This window comes from Thermobia domestica, chromosome 1 (genome assembly GCF_964235325.1).
Source record: "Thermobia domestica chromosome 1, izTheDome1.hap1.1, whole genome shotgun sequence".
In the NCBI taxonomy this organism is placed as follows: domain Eukaryota; kingdom Metazoa; phylum Arthropoda; class Insecta; order Zygentoma; family Lepismatidae; genus Thermobia; species Thermobia domestica.
The window spans coordinates 201,539,836-201,561,243 of record NC_137454.1 but is presented as its reverse complement, the minus strand read 5'-3'; the positions used below and the strand labels follow the sequence as shown (position 1 = coordinate 201,561,243).

Below are 21,408 nucleotides of genomic sequence, written 5' to 3'. Positions count from 1 at the left end.
CAGTAGTATCGATAAGATGTGAATATCGATGAACTGATCTTGCAAATATAGGCTACCTGAATCTTTTGTTTTTGATCGAAATTTATGTTTAAGTATCCTTTGAACTCTAAACTTGTCTTGGCTATAAAGAAAATACAGCATCATATATATATACAATCACAGAAAAAGTAAAATGAACTTACAATTCTACTGAAAATGAGGTTTCAGCGTCGCTCAAGAAACCGACGAAAAGTGTAAGAGTTTAGCCAGAATACACAACTGTTAATCAAGGTTGAAAAACAATCAATACCTTAGTGCTAAATTAATAGGAAGCGAGTTAAGGTGTAACAGAACCTGGTTATTAACACACGTTCAGGCACCAAACAACTTTTTAACTGACTTTCCGAAAAACACTTCCTTGCAAAAATTGAAACTAATACCAAAATTTTTATGATGGACCAACTCTAGCTAGGCGGGTGGGGCAAAGTTCGCCAGTCCGTCCCTGCCGCAAACCAAACCATAAGGATTCGTCAACCGATATCACGACTCGTAACTGTGAGACAATTATCTGAAAATATAATCGACGCTTTTGCTAGCGGAGTTATGATGGCGTATTGTGTTCCAATTTAATTATAACATGTGTACTTTATAATAAAATTAAAATATTAACATTTTTGAAATAAGTTATACTTTTAATTTAAAAAAAAAACTGTTGATAAACCCAGTATAAAAAGAAAGAAAACATTGATTCGCCAATCCCGTTCCCCTTTCCCCTCAAATAATAGAATGTCAACCAATGACAAACTTGATATATTTCACTGATTTCAAAGAATAATTTGAATATTTCTTTTAGCTCTTCTGCTTAAGGATCAAAACTGGTTACTTGTTTGATTGTAATCATGCGGAGACAAATACAATGGCTTAAAGAGCTATCCACAGCATCAATTACAATTAATTCTTGTTTTTTGAAGTTTTCTTTTTCTTGTTCTTCTATAGCATCAATTCTCAATTTGGGATACATATATCCCTGGAGGTACTCAACAGATCGTTCAAGGGGTATGAGAAAATAATTAGTAATAACGGAAAAGAGGTAAACAATGTACAGTGGCTCAATAAAGAAGTCGGACATATACATATTCACACATTCCAAGAGAGAGTAGACATTCCTAGAGTATACTTCAGAGAACAAAATATATATTTCAATCACCCTATATTATTTACTTATGGAAAATCGAAACGTTATTAACAAAACTCAATTTCATGACTATAAAAAATTCAAAAAAGTGAAAATACAGCTAAAATCCATGTCAAAAAAGAACTCGGACAAGTAGCACCACTCTCTTTCTTTTTGGGCTTAATAGGGGAATTTCCAAGAGTTTGTCTACTTGACAGTTTCAGGTGTCCAAGTGAAAAGAGTTGAAGCCGCACTGTTTGTACGTAGGTAACACTGTGTGCTTAAAATTTAAAATGGAAAGTCAACTTGGGCAAACTTCTTTACAAATAAGAGAAATTATTTTAAAATATTATAAAGAGGGAAAATCAGTTCGTGATACTGTGAAAATAGTTCATAGGTCACACTCCAAAGTTCATGATATTATTAGACGTTTAAAATCAACAAAATTACTAGAAAATAAACCAAAAAGTGGTAGACCTAGAGTGTTTTCAAAGACAAATGAGCGATGGATTGCACTATAGGTTAATGAAAACTCCAAGATAAGTGTCCTGAACTAGCCAAAGAAGTATCAGAACATCTTAATAAAAGTGTGCATCACGAAACGATAAGATTGGTTTTAAGAAGAAGCAATTTACATGGAAGAGTAGCCCGTAGAAAACCATTCGTGAGCAAGTGCAATAGACAAAAGAGACTTCGTTTTGCAAAAACTTATAAAAATAAAGATTTTTCGTTTAGGAGTACTGTGTTATTCGCGGACTGAAGCAAATGTAATTTGTTCCGCTCAGATGATCAATGTTATATATCTGGCGAAAACCTAATGAAGAACTCCGACAGCATAATCTACGATCCACTGAAAAAATGGAGATGGCTGTGTAATGGTTTGAAGCTGTATGTTCGGTGCTGATCCAGGTAAACTGTGTGTAATCGATGGAATTAAGAACCAAACGAAGTATTTAAACATTCTAAAGCAAAATTTGGTACAAAGTGCTGAAACATTAGGAATAAAAGCGAACTTTCAACACTACCAGGATAACGATCCCAAGCACAACGCACACAATGTGCGCTTGTAGCTCCTGTATAATTATCCGCATGTGCTGGAAACACCTCCGCAATCTCCTAATATTAACTTTATTGAGCACTTATGGGCTCATTTGTAAAACCAGTTAAAATATCATACTATTAGAACAAAGGAAGACTTGGAATCAGAACTTCAGACTGAATGTGCAAAAAAATATCCTTCCTTCTGCACAAAACTTGTAAAATTAATGCCCGGAAGATTGAAAGCGATCGCGAAAAATAAAGGATTGACAACAAATTATTAAAACTATCTAATAACAGTCTAAAATTTTGTTAGAAATAAAGTGTCCGAGTTTTTCTTTGACATGGATATACGCCATGTTTTCACTTTTGGTATTTTTTATAGTCATCAAATTGAATTTTGTCATTGAGTTTCTATTTTTTAGAAGGAAATAATATAGAGTAATTAAAATATATTTTTTGTTCTCTGAAGAATACTCTTGGAATGTTGATTCTCTCTTGGTATGTGTAAGTATGTATATGCCACTGTATAACAATTAGAATTAAGGTAAAAGTTTAATAGCGAATGAAGGAGTTATATACAATCAGAAACAATCCACACATGACATAACACCCATATCCATCTATCTTATACAGTTCCAGGTTTTTAAAATATTTACTGACTGTTTCTAGAGGAGGGGAGAAGAGGGAGTAATACATTTGTAATAGTGTTTGTTTGTTGAAATTTGGAGTCCTTTTTCATCACGGGGCTATATGAGACGTAGATCTACAGTTTAAGTTGCATTCCGAACCACACTTGAGATTTCAAAGCTCGCTCTCTCTATCTCCAGGAATCGAACGCGGGCCATATGAAAGAGTTGTTGTTAAATAAAATTACATCTAAATACGGGCACAACCTATGAAAAGGAATTGACGAAGGGATAAAGAAAAGGTTTGAGATAGCTGTTCTAGAGAATGGAAGAACTCTAGAAAATGAGGCAAAAAAATGAAAAATGAAAAACAAGAGAGAGTTTTAAAATTATTCCTCTTTTAGTCGAATTTGATTCTTGTAAGATGTTCTCGTTTTGCCAATTGCACTCTACTCACTTAAAAAAGAAATGGACACGTTTAGTGAAAAATTTACGTAACATCTGACTCCGATCACCTAGGTCAAAACGGACAAGACACACATACAGTAGCAGGCGTTTTCTTTTTTCGTTCTTTCGTTTGTTCTTGCAGTTTTGCTCCGACATGCCAAGTATATTTACACTTCGACACCAAAACAATACAAGAATTTTCTTGTGACAAAACATGCAACAGTCTAAGTAATGTGAGCAGTTGCTTGCGTAAAAAATAAAATGTGAATCGAAATCCATTTGTTGCTCTCTGTTTTATAGTTATTTTTCGGAGAATGTCTGTTCCCATGGAACTTAATGCAAGGTCGTGTGAACTCAAACCAGAATCCCGTTCTAAATTATGACTGCAAAACAATGGTTCTCTGCATTGAAAGTTTTGCTGTCAGAACAACGGTTGAATGCAATATATAACTTTCGTTTTATTAACACCCGTAAATCAATTTTATGCTCTTACACATGTTTTCGTTATCATTTGACACATATTTTCGATTCCCAGGACAAGACAAACCAATGAAGCGACTTGAAATTCACTAAAATCACCCTTCACCTATCCATCTTTTTACATGTGGGCGATTCTCTGAATAAATTGTGTCTCCCCCCTTCAAAAAAAAAAAACTAACTAATTTGATTCCGAATTTTTGAACGATGTTACGATTACTTCCGCTCGATAACAGCAATCACTGTCCTACTTTAATAGAAAAATAGCAACTCTCAACATTAAGATATAGCAGCCGTACGCAACGAATCATAAAGAGTGTTACCAAATTTTAAACCTCACTGACAAGGAAAGTTTAATCTTTGAATGTCAAAGAAATGTTTCCAGGTAACTCAGGAAATTTCCTAAGACTCTTAGGGCCTTATGCAAAGTCATTTTGACGTATGATTAGCGTTATACTAAAAGCCTGACTACTGAAGGAAACATGTTAGTCAAGCTCTTTCGTATGACTCTAATCACGCGTCAGAACTAAAAGCCTGACTACTGAAAGAAACATGTTAGTCAAACTCTTTAGTATGACTCTAATCACGCGTCAGAACAACTCTGCATAAGGCCCTTAATCACTATCTCAGCCAAAAGCTGGATACAAGCTGCCCATTGAAACTCTGAGCTACTATATAAGTGTGTTTATGTGGGGTCTCTGCTTCGATTCCAGCTCCCGCCAAGTGCCCTTTGTGGTGGACAAACAGTGTGCACGGATTTCCTCGGGGTTCTCCCGTTTCCTCCCACTTTCGTCTATCGACCATTATCATCCTCTCATCACCACTGTATTCCTTAGTCTTGGTGCATAATCGTGGAATGTTAAACTAAGAAAGGAAAGTATAAATCTTTCAGTTTTACGTCCCACGATTATGCTGGCTAGGCTAAAGAAGACTGTGATGATGAGAAATGAATGAAATGGTGAAGAAACAGAGAGGAAACCGGAAAACTCCTATAAAAATCCATGCACACGGTGTTTGTTCACCACAAAGTTCACTTGACGCAAGCTGGGATCGAACCAAAAAAGAAAAGTGTGATCATGGATTCCCCATACTGGGATAGCTCCTGTATTATTATATTTTATCTAGGTTAAAAACTTTATTATTCTTAAATTCTTTGTTATCATTAGTTGATTTTGAGTTTCGTGTCCCTTTTCAAAACCGAGTCTATATGAGACGTGGACTTACGGCTTAACGTGGAATCCGAACCACGTGAGTTCCTACCGGAATCGAACGGATCTCTCGCGCTAACGGCTATGAAAGAGCCCTTCCTTGTTATGAAGCAATTATTTGAAACATCCCTAAAACCTGAAAACTGAGTGTTCGCAGGTGTAACTTTCCACTATTCCCCCTCCCCGTATCGATTAATGCAATGTGGTTGTGTCCCAAAAATAAAATCCTACATCTGACATTTCTGTTCATCTCTCATTCTGAGACACCTCTACTATAAAATAGTTATTATTGCCTGCTGTGAAAATGTACTAATTCCATCCAGACAAAGGATTCTATATACGTACTCATGAAATACACAGGGCGAGCCTCCATGAATGTGATTGGGGGCACGATGGCTCAGTGGTAGAGCGCTTACCTCTGGTACGTGGGGTCCGAGGCCAATCCCCGGACAAATAAGTTTGTGGTGGACAACATCGTGTTCGTGGGTTTTCTCGAGGTACCTCCGTTTCCTTCCACTTTCTTATTTCACGAATTCTTCCTACTTCGCTCACTTGCTTTAATCATCTGTCCCTTAGCCTAACAGGAATAATCCTGGGACGTTAAACTTAAAGATTTCATTTCATTCTTTTTATGTGTGTAAAACAAAGCTACACCACCCATGAAATTCCTTTCTTCTTTTTTCTACTACCACGTACTTTAATTTTTTAAAACATAGAATTTACTTAAAATTACTTAAAATCCAGTGCATACTTGAGAACTTAGGAGTATTTCTGTCCCCGTGGGATCGAACTTAATTTTTACTTAGGTAGTTTTTACCCACCAATCTGATAATTTGACATTAGATACAATATATCTTCAAACAGACTTAAATTACACTCTAATCTAAGGTTTTCTTGTGGCAAAATGGCTTATACTTCTATCTCGTTTGAGAAACCCGGGTTCTAATGCAAGTAGCTCAAATAATTCGGACCTATCTTAAGCTGTAAGTCTACACCTCACCCAGCATCGGAGTCGAAAAGGAAAAGTGAACTCTATTTACTCAACTATACTCCAATATGCATGGGTTTAAAATGTCCAACATATACAGGGTGTCCGAGAAATCCTTCCCTGATTACAGAAATTGATAACTCAGGCTAGAAATAAGATAGAAATATGAAACTGGTGTTGAATTGTTTACAAACTATAAAAGTTTTGGTCACATCAGTACACTTCCACATGAGCACCCTTGGTAGCACGTAGCACATCTAGGCGATATTCAATTTCCATCCACACATTAGCCAACATCACTGGAGGCATCGATGCAACGACTGCGGTTATTCTTTGCTGCAGGGTTTCAAGATCTGGTACATGTGTTCGGTAGACCTCATCCTTGACATAACCCCATAAAAAGAAGTCTAATGGGGTTATGTCAGGAGAGCTTGGAGGCCAAGCTGTTGGTCCATCACGACCAATCCATCGCCCAGGAAATGTCCTATCGAGATAGGCACGGACGTCCAAACCCCAATGAGGTGGTGCACCGTCTTGCTGAAAAACGACATCGGGGCGATACTGAAGCAGCTGAGGAACAGCATACAGCTGCAACATATCCAGGTACACTGTTGATGTGATGGTATCCTCAGCGAAGAAGAATGGCCCGATAATTCGTTCGTGCAATAACGCGCACCAAACATTCACCTCTGGACTGCCTCTGGTGAATTCCCTGACCTCCCTGGGGGGTTCTGAACCCCAAATGCGTACATTATGGCGATTCACTACTCCACTGACAAAGAATGTCGCTTCGTCGGAAAAGGCAATTCGTCTGAGATAACCATTATCGTCCGCAATACGTGATAGCATTTCGACCGCAAAGTCATATCGACGTGTACCGTCGTCGGGCAACAAGGCCAGAACGAGGTAAAACAGAACAAACCTAACACAGACAAAAACTTTTATAGTTTCTAAACAATTCAACACCAGTTTCATATTTCTATCTTATTTCTAGCCTGAGTTATCAATTTCTGTAATCAGGGAAGGACTTCTCGGACACCCTGTAGTAGAAATGATACAAAATACAAATCACTGCATTCGTGACATGGAAATGAGCAACAACAGAATTCTGCCTTAAGGGGGCAGACTACTAAAAATATTACAAAAGCTAACCATTTTTCTTTTGCCCGTTTTTTGAAAGTGAAAAAATATCATGAAATGTAACTTACCACAATAATAGATAATGTCATTCTACACCCGAAAATAAGAATTAAAAGAATTTTCAGTGTTGCCATTCATAGAAATTACAGTGTGACCAGAATATGAATTACCCAAAAATCAAAGTTAAGGTAGCAACTAGAAATATGAACTCAACGGTATTTGATGACTTATTATGTTGTCTTGGCTCCTTGTTAACTACTTTTTAAATTATATTTATTTTTTAACGAAGCTATTAAAGTTCCACTTCCTGTTTAGTAGTCTGCCCCCCTAAAATGGGATAATTAATTTACGAAGATAAGACAATAGAACAGTCTCGCGAAAAAACTGATACGCAAGTTTTCAGCGTAAAATGATGACTTCATAAAGCCTTATTTAATGGTAAAATGTATATAGATAGGTAGTATAACTGAATTTTACAGAGGAAAGCTCAATTTTACTGATTTGTTAACAAGTAAAGCGGAACGAAATTACACGTTTATAAGAAAACTGCACAAAAATAAATTGGATGGTCAGTTTTAAGAAGGAAGTAAGTCCAAAAACCAAAATGTTGAAAAATCGAATAAAAAAAAGAAAAAAACATGCACGTGGTAGAGTATTGTCAATAATCATCAAGTTTCTACTGCAACTTAAAAACTATATAGTATGTCACTCACGTATAGAGCGAAGCTTAAAAATAACAAAGGAGATAATAAAGAGTACACAAAATAATTTTGTCGTTTTTTGGTCTTCATTCTTAAAACTGACGATTCAATTTGCTACATTATTAGCGTTTAATGATCGATATATATATCGTTATGCATGAATGTAAAAGCTCGTGCGTAGTTTCGGAGAAAATCAAGGAAAACCAATTAATTTGTAAATCTAAAATTGATGCTATACAAGAACCGGGCCACTTAGTTACTCATGTGAAACTGATACGGAAATATACTTTCATTAAGTTCTTCATTATGGCACTAGCAATACAGTAGCCTACATAGTATGTTTAAGCAGATATAGCATAAAATTATCATCTGCTCTTAACATTTTAATTTCTGTTTAAAATATTGTTTAAATATCAGGTAGCCGTAGTACCCATTTTGCGCTTGAGATGAGGTAGTAGAAATGATACAAAATACAAATCACTGCATTCGTGACATGGAAATGAGCAACAACAGAATTCTGCCTTAAGGGGGCAGACTACTAAAAATATTACAAAAGCTAACCATTTTTCTTTTGCCCGTTTTTTGAAAGTGAAAAAATATCATGAAATGTAACTTACCACAATAATAGATAATGTCATTCTACACCCGAAAATAAGAATTAAAAGAATTTTCAGTGTTGCCATTCATAGAAATTACAGTGTGACCAGAATATGAATTACCCAAAAATCAAAGTTAAGGTAGCAACTAGAAATATGAACTCAACGGTATTTGATGACTTATTATGTTGTCTTGGCTCCTTGTTAACTACTTTTTAAATTATATTTATTTTTTAACGAAGCTATTAAAGTTCCACTTCCTGTTTAGTAGTCTGCCCCCCTAAAATGGGATAATTAATTTACGAAGATAAGACAATAGAACAGTCTCGCGAAAAAGCTGATACGCAAGTTTTCAGCGTAAAATGATGACTTCATAAAGCCTTATTTAATGGTAAAATGTATATAGATAGGTAGTATAACTGAATTTTACAGAGGAAAGCTCAATTTTACTGATTTGTTAACAAGTAAAGCGGAACGAAATTACACGTTTATAAGAAAACTGCACAAAAATAAATTGGATGGTCAGTTTTAAGAAGGAAGTAAGTCCAAAAACCAAAATGTTGAAAAATCGAATAAAAAAAGAAAAAACATGCACGTGGTAGAGTATTGTCAATAATCATCAAGTTTCTACTGCAACTTAAAAACTATATAGTATGTCACTCACGTATAGAGCGAAGCTTAAAAATAACAAAGGAGATAATAAAGAGTACACAAAATAATTTTGTCGTTTTTTGGTCTTCATTCTTAAAACTGACGATTCAATTTGCTACATTATTAGCGTTTAATGATCGATATATATATCGTTATGCATGAATGTAAAAGCTCGTGCGTAGTTTCGGAGAAAATCAAGGAAAACCAATTAATTTGTAAATCTAAAATTGATGCTATACAAGAACCGGGCCACTTAGTTACTCATGTGAAACCGATACGGAAATATACTTTCATTAAGTTCTTCATTATGGCACTAGCAATACAGTAGCCTACATAGTATGTTTAAGCAGATATAGCATAAAATTATCATCTGCTCTTAACATTTTAATTTCTGTTTAAAATGTTGTTTAAATATCAGGTAGCCGTAGCACCCATTTTGCGCTTGAGATGAGGTTCCTCTCCCTAATCTCAGGATATGTAAGTCGCACAAGGTCCGACCTAACTAACATTACTTGACAGCTGAAATCAAAGCACGTAGACGTGAAAAGTGTAAGAATTCTTATAATCAAACGTAAGACATTGTGCCGTGAAGATGAGTGAACTTTCCGCAAAACTGCTACATTTCACTTTATTTCGATAAAAGCGCAAATTGCTGTACACGGCCGTGAAGAAATCTATAATGTTTATGGGAAATGTATGTTATCAAAAGACACAACAAAAAATATAGTTCAGTCACTTTCAGTCTGGAAATCCCCATGTTCAAGAGAATCCTCGCACTGGGCGACCAATCACAGAGAAAGTGGATGATATTCTGAAGAAGATGTTATGGCACCGTCAATGACCTAAACATTCATTACCAGTGTTCTACCATTTAGATAAAGCTGGTTTAAAAAAAAAAAAAAGAAAAGAAAAAAGAAAGAAATGAGTTTAGGTGCAACATGATCTGACCACCTCCCACCCCACCACCAAACAAGACTTACGTACTATCTGCAAATCTCTACTGAAAAGTAACAAACTCGAGCCACTTCCGAAGCGATTGATCACGTTTGATGAAAAGCGATTGATCACCTACGACAACAATGCACGGAAGAGATCGTGGTCGAAGCAAGGAGAATTTTCATCCTATGGCAAAGCCCACACTGACATCCAGAAAAATTATGCTGTGTGTTTGGTGAGATTGGAAGGGTACCGTATTCCATCTTCATGAACTGCTGCTGCCGGATACCTGTAGTGTCGACATTTAGCGTGAGCGCACATATCACTTCAAAAAAATTAGCCAGAACTGGTTTTTTTTTTTTTTTTTTTTCTACGGATGGCCAATTCCGGAATTAGGAAAAATTCCGATTTCGGAAAAATTCCAGATTTCGAAAAGTCCGGCTTTCGGAAAAACCCAGAAAGTGAAATTTCCGATTTCGGAAAGTTTTGACCATCTCAAGTGTTGTCAAATAACACGCTGACAACTCACGGTCGCATAATCTTTACCGATCTGTCAGAAATAGAATACTTCGGGGGAGGTTTTAATGCGTCCAACATACAGCCTGAATTTAGGATTGTTCGATATTATTCGTTTCGGTTTCTACAGAAGTTAATAAATGGTATTGAGTTAGTTTCAAAAGAGGTACGTGAAAACTACTTTTTTTTTTTTTTTAACCAGAAACCACAAACGTTCTGCACCAACGGGATTATGATTGTGTCAGAAAAAATGCCGAAAGTCACCGAACAAAACTGTGCATATGTGGTTTCATATTATTATTTTCAACTAACAATAAAAGTATTTTCAGTTTTTTAACTTCCAAAGACTCAATATTTTTAGACAACCTTATATTACGCACACGCTAGTCGATCGATCACATCGAGCAGAACGAAATAACATGTTTGTGGGCGAATTTTCATGTGTACTTTTCGAAAAAATCGAAGAAATTCCACAAATTCCAAATGAAATTCCATATACTATTTAGTTTAAAGTTTCATACTGACTCCTTTTAGACAAAATAAATGGATAATAAGTGCATATGAATAATTCAAAAATGATGAGAAAACGGAAAAACTTCGAGGGAAATCATAGAGACGATACTGTCTACCACATGTTAACATGGCCTGGAATCGAACCACATACTCTTCGGATCAACAGTTCCCATTGTCCATTAAGCCATTGTGAGGCAAATGAATATTAATTTTTACATCTCAATCTAATGTAGTATCTAATATGTGTTACAAGTGTACAGGATATTTGCAAGGACGAATTTAGCAGAATATTTACTTTAAGGATTCCGGTGTACGCCACATTTTAGTACTGAATCTTTAGAAACTTCGAAAATGACGTAGAACCACGTCTCCTCATACCGGAATAATGATGCCGATAAGGCAGACCCCGTATCTTACGCTACCAAGTTAACACCTTGCACTGAAATGACGAGTCTAGCTCGTCATGGCCTCCCGGTGCCAAATCGCACAATGACGAGCTACACTCGTCATAAAATTCAAACTATTGTAGCATCACGTAGGGTTACTATATTGTTTACCTCACAACGTATACTATGTTGTTTTGAAAGTTTTATGATAAACCATCTATAATACATGTTTATAACTTATACTTCAATTATCAGAATTCAGAAAATAAATCGTAGTGGAAGCGGTTAATACAAATGTTTATACCTTGCTGAAAGAGAACACGGGACCACATGTTCCATAGGATAAGTATCAATCATTCGGAAGTACCGAAAGTACAAAACTGATTACCCGATAAATTAATTCCGATACCGAAATTACAATATTAACTACCTAACACATAAAAAACTTTCTTTTTTCTTTCTTTTTTTTTTCTTTTTTTTTTTTTTGTGTGTGTGTGTGTGTCTACTCTAAACCTCGTTCCAGCACTTTTCTTCAAATGCATTGTCTCCGTGATAATAATACTACTGTGACGTTACAATTATTTGAATAATTGTTAGAATAATAAATATTATTCTTAGTGTTTAGGCTTGTCTACAAGATAAGAGATGAGCTCGGCTCGAAAAGTTATCCTGAAAGTGATGTCTTATTACGGAAAGTATGTTTGTATTGGAAGAGGCTCAGTCGTCTCGTATTTTGTTACAAAAATGGTCTTGTCTCATCTTGTAGATAGCCCTAGCAGTGTTCCAGGTCCAGCCTGAAGCTCACCTACAGTTGAAACATTAGCAATGGAAGATGGGAAGGAATTCTTGGAAGGAATCCACAAGCTTATATGTTAAAGGTACATCCCGGCATTCGCCTGGTAAAAACAGGAAAAATCTGAGTCCGGATTGCATGATGGGTGGGGTTACAACTTGAATTTCTCGATTGCTAAGCAAAAGTGTTATCCGTTTATCTACGCTGTTATTTGAATAGTTTGAAATTTATTGAATAATCAATTTTGAGGCGATTAAAGTTTAACGGCATTAGTATATAGTAATCGGAAAGTAAGGTTCACATTATGTAACAACACAATGACTAGCCTGCACGCCATTAATGCAAGAGGTCCCGGATTCGATTTCCGGTGGGAGAACTTTGAACACATTACGGAAGTTCGGATTCCACCTTAAACTGTAGATTCACGTCTCATATAACCTCAGTGCAGGAAAGGAACGCTAAACTCAAAACAACCAATCATAATGTTTGATATCTTCCTTAAAATGATTGTATGAATTGAAACAATATGTAGGAGAATATGATTTTAGTTATTGTGAACGTTCCTATCTCATACAAACACACTTCATCTCTGTTGACTATCTTCAATGAACTTGAAACCTTGTTGGAAGCAGTCACGGTACTGCAGCATCTGTCATAGAAAGTACGGAAGCTTCTTCCATCCTTATGTAGGCCACATTTCCCTTTCTCAAACAACAATGGTTTTAAAGCAGCCGCTACTCCAGCAGATTCTCAGTGAAGGTCTTGTTCTGGTGTGTTGAAGTTCACGATCAATGTAACCCCGAGGCTGTAAGGATTCTCTTAACCGAACGTTCTGTTCACCGAGCTCACTGACAACTAGGGGAATGACTACGAACTCAGGAAAAAGTGAAGCATAAAACAATGTGTAGTGAAATTTATAATTCAGTATATCGCCATAGGACAACTATGAGGATTTGGGTACGCACCTATTTCCTAGCAATTTGTTGTGTGGTGTTTTTAGTGATAATTGTGTTGTGTGTGTATGAGTGTGTGAATATGTGTATTCTCATATTATGTTTTCAGTACAGTAGAAAAATTAAACATACGTATAATCTTTATTATATTGGGTAATGCAAATACCGGTATCCTGAACCAAACGCTAAACTAACATTTTAAATGTTTTACGTTTTTTTTTAAAAATTAATTTGACTGTTTAACATTATAACTTAATATGCGAAAAGTGTTTAATAAAAGTAGTCTCGAACTTTTATAAAGAGAAGGGATTTTAGGATTTAGGAATTAGATGCCTGGGCTTTCGGCATCTATGGCCATGTTAGTCCGTGATGTATGAGAAATTGCGTCCTTCGGCGATCACACTATCCGAAGGAAGGAAACGAAGAAAGGATTGGGAAAGGAAGGAAGCGGCCTGGGGCCTATATGTTAGGTACCATCCCGGCATTTGCCTGGTGTAAATGAGGAAAATCGAGGAAAACCTCGCTCAGGATGTCTGACCTGAAAAAGCTTTAACACTTTTTCGACCGAGTGTTTGCAACAGGAATCAAACCGGACCACTTACAAAGAAGAGAAGTAGCCGGTTTGGGCAGCACCTTCGATCATGAAGTAATCTTTCTTTATCATTGTGCTTCCAGTGATTTGATAGTTATCTGTTGAAGTTTAGCCTCTATTTTCATGCTATCTGAGATGTGAATCTACATTTTAAAGTGGAATCCGAATCACTGTATGTTTTCAAATTTCAATGCTCTCCCACCGGGAAACGAATCCGGGATCACATGCACAAGACTCTCGCGTATTAGCCACTAGGCCAGGAGGGAAAGCTCCAGCGATCTAAAAGTAAAGGAATTATAATTGTAATAAATTGAAATAACTATTTCACAGTATTTGCACACTTCATGACCCCTTCACAAGACCATACCCAGCAAAATGGAGAATATTCCTTTTTTTTTTAAAAAAAAAAAAAAAAAAGGAAACTTTATTAAATGTATTTGAACATGACTTAAAATGCCATTTTATAAAATGTAAACTTCAGGACTTAGGGGTTATCATCACCCCCACCCACCAACAATCTTCTATAGATTATGTTGAGAAACCTGTTTCTGGATGCTTGTTCGCCCATGTGAAGAAGCATAGAGACCACTGTTCGACATACATGTATCTGATCAAATCTTAAACTTATCCTTTTTACGGGACTTTTAAGAGGAATTCTTCACAATTCTACCCTATCAAAAGATGAGCATAATTAATTGGAGATCAAAATTCAGAAAGTACTATTTTCTCAGAAGCGGCTTTAAAATTTTTGCTTGTTTATATTCCATAAATAACGACTCCATTCGTATATACCGATCTTCCGATGTTGGTTTTCTTGAAAATCGCTAGAACGATTCTGTTTCATTAAGAATATCCCCTGAAGAACCCGTAGTTCATCTTCTTAGGGAAAAAATCCCGAAGGGTCTACTGGATGTCCGAACAATTCTTCCACAACGGTTACTAATATTTTGCTTAATCTAATTATGAGGAGGAACATGCCGGTCTGTACGTCACGCTATCCTATAGGCAGAATGATAAATGATCTTGCTTAAGAGAGTTGCTATTTGAGTTTTGGAAAGAAACGCAGTACAATAAGAACTGCTTCGTATCAGAATGTCACACTGATTCGTAATAATAAAAAATCGCGATGTGTGCTATCACTTTGCTGTCTAAGGCTACTAGATGTCGCTATCTGCGGAATTATTGTGTATAATAAGGAAGTCCTTGAATAACTACATAAAAAATATGGTATTTAGTGAAAGGTGGATGGTGGGCAATATATATATATATATATATATATATATATATATATATATATATATATATATATATATATATATATATATATATATATATATATATATATATATAAAGAATTAAGCTCAAGTGGTAGAACGTTGGCTATGCATTAGGGAGGTCGTGGTTTCGTTTCCCGCTGCCGACCATTCTGACTAGGTTTTTACAGGGTTTCCCTCAGTGCTACCAGACAAATGCCGGGATGGTACCTACTAAACAGGTCCTGGCCGATACCTTCCCAAATCGTTTACATTGTTGTTGTTAGATATCCAGTATAAAATGGCATCAGAGTTGTATCTGATGATTGTTAAATAAATTAGAGCCTTTAATTAATTACAATTTTAAGTTACAGTATAAAACGGGCAGAAAGCATCTGCGCAACAACTAGCATTTCATAAATATAGGGTTATTATAAACACTCGTAATTTCACACACAATGACACTCAAGATAGTACATAAAAATGGTATCAACGAAAACGAAAACTTAAAATTTACCAGCGACATGGTAAAACTGGTGCGTAACTGCACAATTTGCCACATGGAATGATATAAGAAAAAATTACTGCCAACGGAAACAGGAGTGTTGTTTTTGTCCGATTTTTATATTAACCAGACAGTAATACGTATACAACATAATTTCCGAAGAAAGAAAAAGTGGAAATCCACTCAATGGACAGTGGGCACAGAACTCATCAATAATCAGTGGTGGATCTAAAGGTAAAAACTGGGGGTACCAGCCAGAACCCAGACCATGATAGGTACATCATGAATTTATACAAATCATTTTAATTTGAAATCCGTTTAGGCACTTCGTTAACAGTAACTAGGAATAAAAAATTGATCACTCCTTTCACAAGTTACAGTTAGACATGGAAGTACGAATAACTAGTTAGTAAATTGCAAGCATTTACACGTAGGGTAGCTAAACAGATTAGTCACAAGACTAACTACTAACTAATTTGTCGATTGCCTGTGTTTGCAAATTGATTTACCAGTTTTCAGGAGTCCTGCAGAAGTTTCCAACTTGACTCTTTCCCGATGGATATTATGGCTAGCTTGGACGTTAACATTGTGGACCTCAAGTAACTGAAACTACATTTAATATTTCAAAAATTTTCTAATAAAGAATAAACGTTAAAGCTTACTATAAACTTTCAAAAATATATAAATAATAGCTTCAATTACTTTTATCATTCGAAAGTCTGGGTGGCTAGACCCATCGGGCCAGATTAGCCACTGTCAACAATACTCCTATTTTAAGGAATTGTAAGCAAAAGTCATCTAGGGCCTCATTCCATATCGGTTTGCCTAAACGCAACTCATATTTTGCATTTTATTTTGCTATACTCGGCATCGCAGATATAATTACTTATTGTATTTTTTTGCATTGCGTCGCGATTTGTAAATTTTACGAAGACTGTTAGGGATCGCTCACTATGTCACTACTGGAACGTGCTCGTGAAATAATGTAACGTGCCCATGAAACTTCTACACGAAGCTCACATAAATTCACCATTCGAGCCAGAAGCGAATTCGAATATACGGTAGCCGCCTGTGTGGAAGATTCTGCTCAAACATTTATGATCTTATCTCCACCAACAATCTACCATTTTTATATATTTAAGTATTGTCAAATATGACTTATGAACGTTTATAATCTGGAAGATTGTACTCACATCAATATAATCAGACATAATTAATATTTCTAGGAAAGAACCTGAAAGGTTAGTTAACTTGGGGGAGCGAACTCTGCTCAAAACCGACTAAAACGATTTTGTTATAATTTCATTAATAAAATTAGTTCACCTATGTTGAAGTTATGTGTGATCATACACATAATTATAGTACTGACACTATCATCATTACGGAGTTTTACGGTCTAGTTTTAAAGAGTATTGTTAGATCCTTATGAAATTTACATAAACCACCAAAAAAGTAGTCACGAAAGTTTGGGTACAAAACCTCGTCTCCCAAAACCTCGCGGCCCAAAATCTCGCCGGGCCGAAACCCCGCCTGGCCAAAACCTCGCCGCCCAAAACGTCGCGGGGCCTAAACCTCGCGGGCCAAAACCTTGTCTTCCAAAACCTCGCGCCCCAAAATTTCGCCATACCCAAAATCTCGCCTGACCACAATGCAAATGTTCCAACAGATGATAAGGATGACGATATAAAAGACGCTGTTTCAGAAGAAGTATCATGGGTATTTGACCAAGTCCCGCGATACCATATGAAAATTCTATTTCTGTATTAGAGGATTTCAATGCGAATGTAGGGCGACAGGACGTTTTCAAACTGGTTATAGGGAAAGAAAGTCTGCATAAAGAAATTAATGACAACTAATGGGGTTAGTTTCGTGAACTTTGGAACATCCAAAAACTTAAAATTTTAACAAAAATCTAATAATATTTATGAAAGTTTGAAATAATATATGAGTTTTTACGACGTCCCTTGATTATGTCCTGTAGGTTAAAGAAGACGTAGATGACCAGGATGAAGGAAATGATCGAATAAAGAAAGTGGGTGGAAACGGGAATAACCCGAGAAAGCCCACGCACACGATGTTTTGTATCTTATTATTATTATTATTATTATTATTATTATTATTATTATTATTATTATTATTATTATTATTATTATTATTATTATTATTATTTGTAATGTGGAAGTGGAATTGCATATTAAGAAATTCATTGGGTAAATTTTAAAGAAAAGTTTCATTCGCGACGAGATTTTGGCCCGGCGAGATTTTGTCCCGCGAGGTTTTGGCCGGCGATGTTTCGGCCGTGAGATTTTGTCCGTATCCCATCACGAAACCACCACCACCCTTTCAATCAAAAAAGAATAATCAAAATCGATGCACCCATGACGAAGTTATGCGTGTAATTAACAAAAAGGCTGCATTGTTAATATTTGTTTTGTTTTTGTATCTATTATATACAAATGAAAAGGATTTTGTTTGTGATGTCATCACGGTAAAACGCATAAAACATTTTAAATGAATTTTTGGATACAATTATCACATGCCTCGAACCGATCTTTTATCGTTTACTTTTGCTGCTATTATCATATTCTTATCATTACTTTATAAAACTTATCATTACTATCAAACAATCCGTACTTTGATTAAAATACGTATCCTAAGGGGGGAGAGAAGTCAAAATTTATGCGAAAAATCGAGTATCTTACGATCCTGTCAAGTTAGGAAGACACTGTATATCAAAACTCTTCATTAAAAATAAGTCGACATGTGTTTTAGAAAGTTTCCATTTTTAAGAGAGTAAAGGGGATGTTTTCTATAATTTCTTTCTTTACACTGAGAGCGATGTTACCTATTGTTTGTGATTGCATCACAGGAAAACGGTTGAACAATTTGAAATGAATATTTGAATATAGTTAGTACCCGCTTTGATCTGGGTTTTTATTATATTACTTTGATTCAAAGGCACATTCTAAGATAGGGTAAAGGGAGTTCAAAATTTATGTAAAAAAAAAAAAAAAAAAAAAAAAAAAACGTGTCACGAAGCCGTAAATATAGGAAGATTAAACGCTGTATATAAGCTCATTAAAACCAAATGGACATGTGTTTCAGCGTTTTTGAATTCTATTATTTTAGGGGAGAGGAGACATTTTCCGTAAATCCTTTCTTCACACTGAAAATGATGTTGCCTCTTGTTTGTGGTCACATCAAGAGGAAACGATTGAACAGTCTAAAATGAATTTTGGAACAAAGTTATTACCTACCTGGAGTTAGAAATTTCATGTTACCTTGATTAGAAGGTGTATCCTAAGCGGGTTTGACTGAGCTCAAAATTTCAGCCCAAAATACAGTATCTCATGATCCCGTCAAGGTAGGAACATAAAACACAGTACATAAACTCATCACTTAAAAAGGGGGACACGTCTCTCTCCTCTTTAAAAAAAAAATCGTTTTAAGAAGGAAAGGAGGGTACTTTCTATAATTTCTTTCTTCGCATTGAAATTGACGTTGTCTATTAATTGTAATCGCGTCACGAGTAAACGTTCAACAGTTCGAAATATATTTTGGAATATAGCACGCATCTCAAGTTGGGATTTTATCATATAACTTTGATTAAACAGCATATCCAATGAGGAGTTCAAAATTTATGCTAAAAATAGAATATCTTAAATTTATTATTATTATTATTATTATTATTACACTTTCAATGATATTAGTATCTTAAGGGGACAATGAGGTACTAATAATTTCTATAAATCTATTCTTCTCACGTGAAGAACGGGCATTTCAGCTAGTATATACTAGATTATAAGGGTAAATAACTTGACAACGATAGTGTTCTTAAACCCTTGATTATATGCAACCCATTTTACTTAGGTGTATAATATGGTTGCCGCATATTTTAGGATGTTTTCATCAAACATTGCAGGAAGTGTATATATATATATATATATATATATATATATATATATATATATATATATATATATATAACTAATTAAATACCAAGAATTTTCAAATATTTCACAATATTTTAGACGTAAGAACCTTCCTTGTAAATCGTTTATTCGATTAGTAAAAACATGACCAGCGGTTCTTGAGATGATTGCGATCATCCTTACATACATACATATAGGTCAACTGAGAATCTTTTTTCTTTAAGACCATTAATAAATATTTCATTATTTGCTCTTAAGTATATGATTATTTTCAAGCCATGTACGAAACTAGACTAGGCTCCGAGAGCAAAACTTAGGCTGTGTGCTGCAAAATCCTACAGCAAGTAAATGGGTGTTTGCCTTATAAAAACACCACCTTACTGTTTTCACCGAAGGCTGCTGCTATTTCCTTGTAAAATAATTGAAAATGACCGATATCAGTGTCAAATTCATAGTTATTTTGGGGGGGAGTCCCTAAGTTGATTGGTGACAGTTTTGTTGTTTCGTTGCCCTTTATATCAAAAATGAAATGTATTCTCCCCTTGCGAAGAACGGGCTGTCTGCTAGTAATATCTGAAAACTCATTTTATGAAAGCACAAGGTCAAATCTTAAGACTTAGATAATTATACATCATACAAGAATTTTAGTAGTTTCTAGCCTCACCATCGCAATATATAAATACATACAAATGAATTTACAATTTATAATCTCAAACAATGAACGTGACTTCACCGGGAATCAAACACGGATTTTTCGTACCAGAGATGGGAACACTAACACACAATCAGTTCTCATTCGAAAATATACTTTATTGTCCTTCATTTGACTTCTTACTTTTCTAAACATGTAACAGTGTCAGTGTACACCACGTGAAGAAATCTGGTTTGTCACAATGTAAACAATATTAACATTGAAGTTTGAGAATTTGTATTACCCCTCACCTTCCATTCCCCACTCAAAATCTTTAGTGGGTAACCGCTAATTTCAACAGGCCTTCGGGTAGGCTATCAAGAAAGGATATTTCTTATTGAAATACATGGAAACCGAATTTTGATTTCCATATTTTGGGATCAACTGGATGAACTCGAGTCCTAACTTTTGACCCTCTACATCATTGCAGAAATTAATGGTGATACATCAAGTAGTTCTTGAGATTTTGTGTCTCCCGGACGGACAAATGGATAGACAGAGTAAAGATACAATGATGGAGTTTTTGGTAAACCAAGTTCATTAAAGCATTTTTAAAAATCACAGAGCGACAGATCTTGATCTTCTTACAGTAAACCTTACGTTTGGGTGAAACGAGTTGCTGATTGAGACACATATGAGAAAGTAGTACTAAATGTGGTCAGTATTTCAGTGTAGTTGTAAGTGCGAAGCTCCAGGGGTTTAGAAGATACAGCTACCAGAACTTCACATGGAAGTACAGAATAGTCTGCATACAGTTGGAGGTAAAAGCCCTGTAAGACCTCTTGTAACGACAAAAGGTGAATAACAAATATATGGGTACATATTAGGACTAGGGGGAAGTCATATAGTAAGGGTATACCTGACGGCGGCCATCTTGAAATCCGCCATTTTGAATTAAGATTAAGTTTTTAAAATAGGAGTAGGGTCATGTGATACATGATTTAAGGCGCAAATTTAATCAGAAGAACAATGGTGACATTAATTTTGATTTACGCGCAATTGGTAAAAAGTTACAGGGAAATTAAATATTGTTGCAGCATATGTATTATTCCTTTACCCCACCTTGTAAATTTTGTGTTAATGATAATTAAATAAAATGCAGGTGGGTAAATATTAGGTCTATGGCAAGAGTTGCCTTTATGGCGGCCATGTTCAAATCCGCCATTTTGAATCAGACAAAAGTTTTAAACAAAACACGTAACATTGACACCTTATTAATAGCAAATTTTACCATAAATCCAACTGTATAACGCCACCATTGTATTTCTGATTAACTTCTAGCCCGAAGTCATCTATTGCATTACTCTATT

General features: G+C 35.5%; 2 protein-coding genes across 3 annotated transcripts in view; one reads left to right on the top strand and one right to left on the bottom strand.

Moving 5' to 3' along the window:
- Nucleotides 1-21,408, bottom strand: part of LOC145692843 (neurobeachin-like protein 1) — a 561,942-nt gene that overhangs the window by 399,953 nt on the left and 140,581 nt on the right. The window lies entirely within an intron of this gene.
- Nucleotides 12,790-21,408, top strand: part of LOC145692854 (uncharacterized) — a 29,454-nt gene continuing 20,835 nt past the window's right edge. The window contains exon 1 of the mRNA XM_081768378.1: nt 12,790-13,129. Within this exon, the coding sequence (XP_081624504.1) occupies nt 13,073-13,129 (57 nt within the window). The 5' untranslated portion in view covers nt 12,790-13,072. The remainder of the gene's footprint in view (nt 13,130-21,408) is intronic.